Source organism: Propithecus coquereli, unplaced genomic scaffold, assembly GCF_000956105.1.
Source record: "Propithecus coquereli isolate 6110/MARCELLA unplaced genomic scaffold, Pcoq_1.0 Scaffold73, whole genome shotgun sequence".
Lineage (NCBI taxonomy): Eukaryota > Metazoa > Chordata > Mammalia > Primates > Indriidae > Propithecus > Propithecus coquereli.
This window is the reverse complement of record NW_012153396.1, coordinates 2,367,983-2,380,159: the sequence shown is the minus strand read 5'-3', so window position 1 is coordinate 2,380,159 and position 12,177 is coordinate 2,367,983. Positions and strand designations below refer to the sequence as shown.

The 12,177-nt window shown below is 37.3% G+C and overlaps 2 protein-coding genes across 2 annotated transcripts; both read right to left on the bottom strand.

Annotated features, from left to right (window-relative positions):
• Positions 1-954: 954 nt before the first annotated feature.
• Positions 955-4,769, bottom strand: LOC105824262 (protein FAM178A-like). Its single transcript, XM_012661632.1, has 2 exons — positions 4,745-4,769; positions 955-1,973 (listed from the first exon to the last, which is right to left on the bottom strand). The coding sequence occupies exon 2, from the start codon at positions 1,894-1,896 to the stop codon at positions 955-957; it is 942 nt and encodes a 313-aa protein (XP_012517086.1). The 5' UTR covers positions 1,897-1,973; positions 4,745-4,769.
• A 5,021-nt stretch (positions 4,770-9,790) lies between these two features.
• Positions 9,791-10,647, bottom strand: FAM178A (family with sequence similarity 178, member A). Its single transcript, XM_012661777.1, has one exon. It carries the CDS (start codon positions 10,536-10,538, stop codon positions 10,167-10,169), a length of 372 nt encoding a protein of 123 aa, XP_012517231.1. The 5' UTR covers positions 10,539-10,647; the 3' UTR covers positions 9,791-10,166.
• Between the last annotated feature and the right edge of the window lie 1,530 nt (positions 10,648-12,177).

Genomic DNA, 12,177 nt, shown 5'->3' with positions numbered 1-12,177 from the left:
TGTTCCTAAAACAAGAGAATTTAGAAATACTTTACAATATAAATTAGTAGAAGAACTAGGATGTTTTAAGTTATTCAGAGTACTAGAGACTATTTTCTATTTTAATAACCTGGGCCAGGATGATACCTTTCTTAAAGAAGAATTTCCATCATCATGCTTTAAATCTAGTATTTTGCACTGTAGGCAATTTGATTTTACCATCTATTAGGAAATCCACTACTTATAAGACCCTGCTAGGCTTAGGATCCGACTGCAAACACCCAAGAGCTCTGTGGCTACCTTGTCTTTACTTTTAAGTTCTATTTTAGTGGAATCAAACTAGTAATTTTTAGGTGTTCCCATGGAATATTAATACCTTCCCCACCAAATTTTACAGACATCTGAGAATTTAATTTATTCCCAAGATAGAATGAAGCATTTTATAAATAAAATTGCACACCACAATTAACAACATTTCTACACTCTACCTTCATTTACAGCAGTGGTCTCCAAAGCAGGGGGTGTGCAAGGTGATCCATTGGGGTGCAGAAAGAAAATAATAGAACTTCTATTTATATGGAACTTCTATAGAAACTCCAGTAGAACTTAGTCTATAGTAACTTCTACATAACTTCTATAGGAAAATACCTATTTTTTTCTTCTTTCTTTTAAATTCTGTTTTTGCACGTTTTAGAAAGTAAACAGTATTATAGTGGTACATGTATATAATCTTTAAGTATACATATATATTGGGATACATGCTCAAAAATTGTTTTTACGAATAGAAGTGTGTTGAGATCAAAAAAGTTTGGAGACCACTGATTTACGGTAATAAAACTAAAGATATGGGAACTGATTTACCAAACAAGAATTATACCAGTTTCAGTCTAATTATGAGTTGTAATAAATACTGAATTTTAAAATAAGTTCTAATAACCCATCCCTCTTTTCACTAATCAATCCATCTTTCCCTCTTCAGGTAAAGATAAATGTCACAGAGCTACTTACCATATAGTCTGATGACTGAGATCTAAGCCCCTTGGAAAGAGCAGGAGGCTTTCCTGTAGTAGTAGGAGTTTGATTGAAGTTCAAAGCCATTATTTCTTCCAGTGATTTTAATGTTTCCTCTTCCTCATCACTGTCTAGGTTGTAACCTAAACTTTCTTCATCACTATCAAAATCACCCCTTAGTTTTCTTTTCAGTGCATTGCTACCTGCATTGGAATTTCCTGAACTCTCTTTATCTGAAGGGACTTCAGCTGAAGGTGCTGTAAGGCTTGGGATACATGGCACAACTTCCAAAGCAGCTGGGGGAGACTTTGTAGGAGTGCCATATTCTGAACGCAAAGATTCCCCAGAAATTTTCCCTGACGATACATTAGAATCAGCCTTATTAGTCTTTGCTTTATGTTCTTTGTGTTTGGAGGATTCTGCAGAATGCCCAGAACATTCTTTAGATGAGGAACGCTCTTTATCTCTTTTAGAAACTGGAAGAGTGCAATTTTTAGCATTTAGTGGTACCCGAGAGGAACCAGCACTTGGAACATGGGAAAGTAAAGGTAGAAGTTTTGTTTCCTTTGACGTCACAGAGCTAGCAGTTTTATTTTTCTGAAGGTTGCTAGCTTTTTTAATTGCAGATTTTTCCTGAGGTAAAGGTAAGTGGGGTTTCTGTATCTTAGTCTCTTTGGTACTTGCCACACGGATTTGGTCACTATTCCTGGAAGAATGGTGGCCAGAATTTGAAGGTGCCAAGCCTGCAGAGGAGCGATCAGTTTCATCATTTGGTTCCTTGGATATATCTTCCAAGCGCAACACACCACCAGGTGTCTTCAGTGCAATATGTTTTATAAATTTTTCTCTCTGATGTGGTCCATCAGGACGCTTCTCAAGGAAGGACTCTTTTGCTTTTGGTATCATAGATTCTCTTGTGCTTTTCAGATCTGAGTCCACAGAATTCCTTTTTCTTTTGTCAGGGAATTTATTCTGCTTAGAGCCTGCTAAAATTTAATTTTTGCCAGATTAGTGAAAAGTATACTTTCCTATTTTAGTAAAGTTTATGCAGTGTCTAGAACACCCTGATGAAATGTTTAAATTCTAAAAGTTCAGGTTGAGATTATTCACCACATATGGAATAAGGAAAAAGAGTTAATACTATCATTTATCAACTAGATAAATACTGGTACCCAAGAAATTTAAAGCTAATGACAAATGTTCATTTTCATTCCAAAGCTATGAAAAATTTACTATTTTAATAGAATTAGAAGTGTCACTCTCTAAATCATAAACAACTGCATACCTGTACCAAGGAAAGGATTCCACGGGCATTTCTCCTCTTTTAGACCTAGGATTACCTGGTTCCTGAAATGTTAACACTTCTACATTTAAATGTATAGTACTTTAAAACACATATAAGATAACTAGCTGAAGGCCGATAAATTTCTCATTTAAAAAAAAAATCTGTTTGTTTCCTTGTGTCGAGGAAAAAAAAAAATTTGCCTAAGTCTTTTACCCAAGTATTTAATTGCTGTTTCCTCTTTCCCATGCATCCCTCTAGTTTTCAGCTGTGTTGTGGGTTGAATTACATCCCCCAAAAATGATATGTTGAAGTCCTAATCTTCGGTACCTCAGAATGTGACTTTAATTGGAAATAGGGTCTTTATAGGCATAATCAAATTAAAATGAAATCATTAAGGTGGGTCCCCATACATATGACTAGTATCCTTACAAAAAAGGAAATTTGGACACAGAGACAGACATGCACAGAGGGAAGACAAAGTGAAAATACACAGAAGAAGATGTTATGTGACTGGAGTGATGCAGCTACAAGTTAAGGAATGCCAAGGATTACAGGCAAACTCCTAGAAGCCAGAAGTAAGGAGGTATCCTCCCCTAGAGCTGCCAGAGAGAATAGGGCCCTACTGATACCCTGATTTCAGACTCTAGCTTCCAGAACTGTGAGACAATAATTTCTGTTGTTTTAAGCCCCCTGGTTTTGGTACTTTGTTACAGCAGCCTTAGGAAACTAATACAAGCTCTGTGTGTGTAATATATTTTTTTAAGAGACAGGGTCTTGCTCTGTCACCTAGGGTGGAATGCAGTGTCACCATCATAGCTCACTGCAGCCTCAACTCCTGGGCTCAAGTGATCTTCCTCCCTTGGCCTCCCAAAGCACTGGAATTACAGGCATGAGCCACTGTGCTTGGCCCAACGCTGTCTATATTTATTATAGCCCCACCCAGAAGCACTTTAATAGCCACCTATGTTTTAGTTAACCAGTTTTTAAAAATTCATATTGTGCTTAAAAATGTGATGTTTCATTAATTCACTCTTTAATTATTCAGGAAGGGCAGCAGGGAGTGGGGGTAAAGTAGGGATGGCTAATGGGTGTAAAAATGTAGTTAGATGGAATGAACAATATTTGATAGCACAACAAAGTGACTATAATCAACAGTTAGGGTATATTTTAAAATAACTAAAAGAGTGGAATTGGAATGTTCCTAACACAAAGAAAAAAAACTTCAGTATGTGGAATTATATAAATGAAACTACTTCAGCCACCATGGATGAAATTTGCAAATCCTGGAAATGAAGAGAATAATTTTGTTTTTATCTTGTCATTATCAGAGAAAAAAGCTGAATAACTTGGTGGCAATATCACGAGCAGCAGCCCTTTCTACTTGCAGAGCTAGCCTAATAATATTTTGTTCTTCCATTCACCTCAGGGCAAAGTAATCATTTATTTAGTACGACAAATGTGCAATGCAGTGAGTACAGGAGCAATCTCCTGGCTGAGAAATTATCGTTCCTGTACAATGCTGTCAAAATTCACCAAAATTTGGTCATAAAATCAACATTGTAAAAATTAAATAAACAAAAAACACATAAAACTTCAGATTTATTCCTGTATCCTAGAAGTTCCTTCTATGATGGTAAAATATGGTTTCAGCCTTGGCTGAAGATTGATTTTAACAGTCAAGAGTGCTTGGTCAAATGCAATGCACCTCTAGAATATAAATAAAATGAAGTAATACATGAAACCCAAAGAATGAGTCAGAACTATCTGTACCTCTGTTTTTTTCGTCTCTAAGATTGTGAGGATCAAAGGAAAAAAAAATCTGATACCCCAGACTATTAACAGTTTTTATTTCTGGGGGCCTTTCACTTTCTGTGTTACAAATTTCTGCAGTGTTTGAATTTTAATGTTCTATTTTCTAGTTACAAAAGAAAGGAAAGATACTTTAAGGAGTATTGAATTAACAGTAGCTGTTTGTTACTATGTATTTTCTCATTCAATAGCTACTAAAATATCATGTGGATGTCCCTGAAATTTGCTATTAAAAAGGGATCTTTGTATTTGAAATATTGGGAAACACTATCTTGGATATGGTAACAGTTTCAACCTTAAACAAAGCATCTTCAACATAGTATCAAGACCTCAGATAGTCCACAATTCCAAGAATGTAAGATTATGCTTCTTGATGTAGCCAGGGATTCAGAAGTAGAACACTGAATGCCAATATGAGAAACACATTGTTAGGAACTCTTGAAGAAGGCAGAGAAAATTAAAGACAAACCACAAATTGTACATACTAAATTTAGGGACTATTCTTTTTGAATATAATTTTACCAAAGTCCTAATTAATATGAGATGCTCAATTCACCTCTAGGAAAGGAACTACATTTTTAAACAAATCTGTACTTTTTAAGTAGTACCAAAAGTAGAAAATGTATTAATAGGAATTCAGAAATTTAATTTTGATTCTACCTGAAGTAAGTTCCCATGAATCAGAAGAGGATCTTTTTCTTGAGATATGTCCATTTTCCTATTAGCAAAATGAGAAAAAAATAATTAGGAGTTGGGGGCAATAAAGAATGTGAATTTTTCTTCATAACATTTAAACACAGATTTCTAGATTAAATAAAGCAAGCACCTATATTTGGAGGTAAAAGTTTAACTTTGATAATAAAATATTTAAAGGTCTTAAGTTTTATCAAAAAAGAGGCATTTGTATCATAAAAATGTTAAAAATGAAGTCAGTTTTCATAATGCTGATTTAGAGATTTATATCAATAACTCCAGATTAATATTATATTAGACATTATATTATTATTTTGATAAAGAAATCACAACCCTAATATTGCCAATCAAATGGATAGAACTCACTCTCCCATAATTCTGTTTAAGGTCTGATGCACAGTCAAACACTGAAATCTTATAAAAAATGGGCCAAATATTACTAACCTCTACTAATCATTAGCAAATCTCACTGGGAAAGGCATCAAACTCCTTGCAAACAAGCCTTAGGGTGTACATTTACAAATATATCTTCCAGTAATATACAATGCAGTAATCTCTATTCACTCCGACAATGTCATAGTTTGGTTTATATTTGGTCTATCTGGTTTTAAAATTTTCTAGCACCTTATTAACATTGCACTTTCTTGACATCTGATCTTCCTTTATTTGTTCTGTATGTAGAGAAGCAATTTCAGATTAACAACTTGACTTTCTAGAGGAAAGTGATAGCTTTTATGCTAATCTAAATGTGGTCTTTCTGAAAAAAAAATCTGATGAGATTAAGATGAATTTGGACAGCTTTCTAAGTCACCATCATCTTCTAGGTTTCCTAAGAGTCATACTGAATTGGATTATCTTGACGGTTTGTTAATTGCAGATTGCTGGATTCTACCTCCACAGCTGCTGGTTTAGTGGGTCTGGGGCGGGGCCTGAGGATTTGCATTACTAACAAGTTTCCAGGTCGATGTTACTGCTGCTGGTGAAGGAACTGCATTTTGAGAACCACTGCTCTAAACTGTTTCCTGCTCTTTTATTATTATTTTTTAATACAATGTAAATCCTATGTAATCCTGCTCTTTTAGATTTTCCATTCCTCAACTATTTCTCGAACTCGAACTCGAACTCCTGACCTCGTGCGATCCTACCGCCTCGGCCTCCCAGAGTGCCAGGATTACAGGTGTGAGCCACCGCACCGGCCAGCATTCCTCAAGTATTTCTCATCAGCAGAGTCTAATTTAAAAATGACTATACTTGTCTTAAAAAAAAAAAAAAAAAAGAATGCTTACTTTTCCCACTAAAAAAGATCTTTGTCCTTGATCTGAAAAAAATTAAGAGCAAGAAACATTGTTTTACTGAGTTCAATGAAGGGCAGTTGGAGGAAACCCAATGATAACAACATACATACGAACTGTGCATCAGTGTTTCCTTAAGGAAAGATACCAATGTGATGTAACAATTATTAAATACTTTTAGATTCAGTATTATAAAAATGATATAGCAGTAGCAAAGCTAATTCAATAATTATTGCACATACCACGTTTGAAAGATTACTCTTTCCAGGTATGACATCATTTTGTTTACTTTGTTCCTGCCTTGGTTTACATTTTCTTTCTATACTAGAGGATTTGAAGGAAAGATTGCTTGCTTCTAAAAAAGAATTTTCTGAGTTGATTCTCTGCTCCATTTGCTCCTTTCTCAACTTCTTTAGTTCTCGTTCTCTGCAGTAAGAAGCTAGTGACAACTGGAACTTAGCTCCCAGTGGACTTTCTCCTGGTTGGTGCCTGGACTGGCTGCTTCTGCTGCTAAGACTTCTAGAGCTGTTCTTGAACATGTCATCTTCTGTGACTGTGGCCTGCTTTTTGGAGTCTGCGTTCGTCTTGCCTCGCTCTCTATCATTCTTCTCCCTGCTATTTTCATGAATATACAGCGACTTTCTCCTCTCTGGAGATCGATGTTTTTTCTTTAGTGCCTTCATCTCCTTTGACAAGTGACATGAAGAAGGAACATAGATATTTGTTCCTTTGGATAAACATTTGGAGACTAGTGACACGCAAGGCCGACGTGACTCATGTACATCACAATCTTTATGGTGCTCTTTAACACCTTTCATAAAAGCTTCTAAAATAGGGCTCTTTTCCGACGGTACCCTTTTGGGTTTAGATTTTTTTGGTGACGATAGTTTCCTCTCAAACTGCTCTGTCCCAGTGATGGACAATCCACTTCCTCCATATTTGATGTTTGCTTTTTGTGGAGAATCCAACATATGTCTGTCTAAATAGCCAATTGAAACATATACAAATTGCATGTTACTAAAAATAACACTTACATTTTATATTAATACTTATCTCTTACATGTTTTGAATTGTTCTAAATGAAAAAAGTCATATTTGACCTCAATTATTCACATTTAAAATGCTAAATTAAATTATATTAAAGCAACCACAAAAATTTTCAAACCAATAATACTTGGATAATAATACACATTTTATTGGGAGGGGTGTAAGAGAAATTAAAGCATGATTTGTTAAGAGCCTTGCTTTCATAAAGCTCCCTTTTGCTACATCATGTACCTTCCTATGGCTCTGTTAGTTACTGTATTAGAAAATCAAAATAGTATGCATTATGAACATTAAATTATTGATTGGAATAATATTTTAAATGTAAGAAAGCATAACAGCAAAAAGATTTTCTTCATGATACTTAAAACTTAAGTTTATCTTTGTAAACAAACACTGCATCTTCATTATATTTTCAATTTTGAACACTACGTTTAATCAAACAAAAGCGTTTAGAGTAGGTTAAATCCATCTTCCTCCTTGCCCTCAAAATATCCCACAAAAAATGTCATTAACAGTATACATACCTTGTTTTGAAGCTGGTTTGAAGAAATCTATAATTGACTGCTTCCTGAAAATAAAAGCATAACTAATATGGCATCACATAGCAAATATTAAAACTTCAGTAATTCAGATTAAATGGAGAATGTAAGATTTATATTTAATAAAATACAGGCTGGATTTCACAATCTGGTTTAACTAATCAAGTTCTGACAATGGCAATCATGCTTTGTTAAGCTGTTCATAAAAAAGTTGAAAATATAATTCATCACTTCCTATAGGATTTTTATTTATAAAAACACAACCGAGGCTTATATAATCCGTAATACTAAACTGGTAAGACTGTAGTATAGACCCAAGGAATTGGTACAGAGTACTTCTTAGAAGTAAAATGCTCACTGCTGCATGGTAGAATGGAAGAACTTGGGGACAGGCATACGATCCTATTTGTTGACCTCTCCAGGGATTGGTATAAAATAACATTCAATAGATGTATGCTGAATAACGAATATTATAAAAATGGAGTAAAACCTGAACAGACACTCATAACAAGAGTAGAACAGTAAATGGTAGAATGGCAACCCAGGTGATTTAGTTGATCTGCGGAGGCAGGTGAGGAGTGTGCTGGGCAAAGGCAGAAAGGATCAAGTACTAAATTTCTATTACCCTCTTTACATACTACAGCAAAATGTTAACCTAAGTAACAGCAGAAATTGGAGTGAGCCTTAACAACTAAATAAGTACTTTCAAATTCTTAATTTTTTATCTAAGAATCCCTAAGATGTTTACAAAGATAACACATTGCCTGGGAAAAACACAAGACAAGGAAAAAGGAAGAAAGTTAACAAAAATAACAAAAAACAAATTGCTTTAATTTTTAAGGATTTCTGTATCCTAAAGTCTGGATTTCACTATCCTATCAAGTTCTCATAGTGGCAATAACGCTAAAATCAAATAGGACATTAGCAGAATTTGTATTCTGATTTCTTCATGCATTTAGAGTTGTCAGCTGCAAAAAGGGGGATGTTATCATATACAGGGCAAAAAGTTAACTTTCTGGCAAATTTTCCTAAAATGAATTCATTTTACTTAAAGAGAATAAGCTGTAGACTACTGGCTTACCTAAACCTTTATCTACTATGAGGTTGGAATACTCAGTGAAAACTTGAACAATCCAAGTCCTTTGAAGGTTAAGCTTCCTGTATACTTTACTGATCATGATAGAAAAGCACTGCACATCTTTACTGGTTTATTGAGATTCTAGTGTGTTTGAGATGTTGGTAGAAAAGCTAAGTGGTTATGAGATGAATATGAGTGACGGGCTATGAAGAATACATGCATTTTTGTTACATAAAATAAATTATATTAGGCGAATTAAATCCACCAAAGAGTGAAGGAAGAAATGCTAGAGGTTCTGCAAAGGGGAGAAGGATGATGCCTTGTTACTGTGTTCGGGAGAGATGGGAAAGGACCCAGAAGTAGCTAATTCATTCAAAACAAGGTAATACTAAATACATTCTATGTTAATTACTAAACATGATATGTAACATTATATCTCTTCCCTAAAATATTAGATCCTAGGCTCCTTTTTGATCAACATATCCGAAAGATTAATACATCAGAAAGAGAAAAATGGTTTGGGGTAAAACACAAGAAACCTATAAAATAACCAGGAATGTAACTTTCAAGAGGTAATAGTTCCCTAAGTTCATATGTACAGAAATACATAATTATTTGTAAATAACTGGTCAGAAAAACCAATTTTAACAGCTTCACAAACCCTTATCTGAACTTTTAGGGGCCAAATGTGTTTTAGAATTCTGAATTTATCGGATTTTAGAAAAGGGATAACTGGGATGCATTATGTAAAGCCCCCAGTGGGGTCTGGTGCAGCAATCTGTAATGAACCCATTGATATTTCTCCAGCAAAATTTATGAATATTCACACTTAATGGTAAGACCACAAACAACCTTACATTAGTTGTGGTCAGGTTTGGCTGCCAAGTAAGACATAGTGCCAAACCTACTGAAAGCATTTGGTTTTCATAGCTTTCTGGCTTTCAGAATTAAGATAAGGGATTGTGGACCTATACCACAATATTAGGACATGAATTTACTGTTAAACTTCTGTTACAAGCTTTTAAACTTAAAATAAAAAAGACAGTACCAAGTTCGTAGAGAATTTAAACATGTTTTATTGTCAGAGGATGTCATTTGATGAAACTCTCCATCTCATTACACAGACCCAAAAAAACCTTTACAAAAAAATCGGCCTTTTGGAGAGGCGTAAAGTTACTGAAAGAGAAAACATGTCACATTCCAAATTTGCATGTTCTTTTAGGCATGAATTAGCGTGGCCACCGGACGACAAAGTAATTCGTGGAAGGGCTTTCCTCATCACATCTTACATAATTTCACCCACAACACAGAAAAGGTTAATACTACTAAACCACTAGGATCAGCAGAACTGAGAACATACCAAAAAAGACCTAAATATGCATTAAGCAGTTAGGGCCCCGGGTCAAGCTTTCTTAAAGGACAAAAATCACGTTCTACCTAAGGCGGGTTCTCCGTAGCCATCGAGCAGCTGCCCAACTACAGAAAAGGAAACTGCAACTCCCAGAAGCCCCTGCGCGGAGGCGGGGCGGCGGTTTGCCAGGCCCCAGTATGCCAAGGCCTGAGCTCGCGGAGGATGGCGGGAACTGGAAGAGCGGCCGTCTGCAGTCCTCCCCTTGTACCCTTGCCCCCGCGACCCGGCCCCTTCTCAAGCCCTCTGCACGGTACCTGTCCCCAGGACTCTCTGTTCTCTTTCCCGCTGCAGCAGGGGCGGTACTACCGGGTCTCAGATGGCAGCGCGGGGGCGACGACCCCGGGGCTGGGGATGAGGGGAAACCTGGCCTAGCGGGCATGCAGCGCCTTGTCATGTCGGCGCCGCTGGCGACGGCGGCATGAGCTGTGGCTGGAGAAGTTGGGTGCGTGGTTGCCGTCTTGCTGCTGGGACTCGGGGAGACTGTCGGAGCAGAGGTGGGCGGCACCCCCTTCTATCTTCATGGCGGTTCTCTCTTCGGAAGTGACTCCGGTGTGAGCGGGAAGGAACCTGAGAACCACGGGGGGCGGGTCTTACTTGAGTCTTCACGTCCTGATTGGTTGGCACCAAGGTCATTCAGGTGGTGGCGCAATAGAAAGCTGCGGCCTCTCCGGAGAAGGTGGGGTTTGGAGCAGGGGGAGGTTAGGAGGAAAACTGCTCCCCCACCCCGTCACATGCGCCAAGGGCGCGCGCCTTCGCGTTGGGGCCTCTTCGGCCTTGGCGGGCGCGCGGGGGTGGAAAGGAGAGGGCTGCCGCGGGCGCTGCGGCAGCTGGTGACACCCGCCTGGTTGAAGGCGAGGGATGAGATTTGCTTTAACAAATCCGAGCCCAGCAGCTGCCCTCAGTGAGGATGGGCAACACTTGGGCTTCCTGTGTCACACAATTGTGCCTTAGAAATCCCCAGCTGTTCATTACATCTCTTTGACATCTTAGGCCAAAATGCCATAATGCTGTCACCATTGCCTTGGTAGTCTGCACAGCCCAATCCAAAGACGTCTATTCTGTGAGGGTTCTTAAGTGTTAGTGGTAGATTTTTTTGTCTTTTGTTAAGAAGAAGAAGAAGAAAGAACATTGAAATAAAGACAGTTTTATTCCACAAAAGCATTTTGTTTCTCATGAGTTATCCATGAAGTCTCTGCAGCCGGCTTCCTAGGAGATTTTTGAAAAGAACACAGGGTCAGCTTTCAATTTCTCAGGTTAAACGTGGACAGCATAGATTCATAAAAGCTGCCAGCAATCTCCAATCCTCCTTTGTAAGGGGCTTGTACTTTGGAGGCTGTTAGCTAGGTTTTTCCTTATGAAATGAGAGGCTGGTCAGAGTATCTTTGAACCTCAGTTTCCACATGTATAAAATGGGTATATTGCTCACTTTCTGGGTAATTGTAAATCATAAAAGAAAAAAGCAATGTAGACTGCACAGTTTAGATTCTCTCATGTAATAGGTACTGAGCAAATTATAGTTTCCTTTGTTCTCCATACAGATTCTTAGAGTGAGTTTAAAGTCCTACAAAACCTTCCAGAAACAGGTCAAATACTGTTATAACTATTAACAACCAAATCTCAAGATGTCCAAGCTTTAATTGACAGGGGTGTTCAATCAATTGGATGGAACAAAATCTGAAATGACACAAAAGTATTTGGATAGGTCTTTCAAGTTTATTGTACAGAAATTGAACTGGTTTGGTTGCTAAGAATGCCTGCCTGACTGACCTGAAGTTCACATCCTTTCCCTTCCCAGGTAGCCCTGAGGAAGAATTAATGAGGAATAAAGTAGCCAACAGGCTGGCAAAGTAGAGGGTAGAAGGTAAACAGTGAACATACAGGTATCTCCTCTAAAAAGCATATATGCATAGCTGTATAGTAATGATGGTGCAAGAAAGGAAATCCCAAAATACGGGGCACTTTTCTGCTCTTTAATATATAGTAAACTGAAAACTTACTATACCTACCATTGTTTCCTGCATGAAAAAGAACAT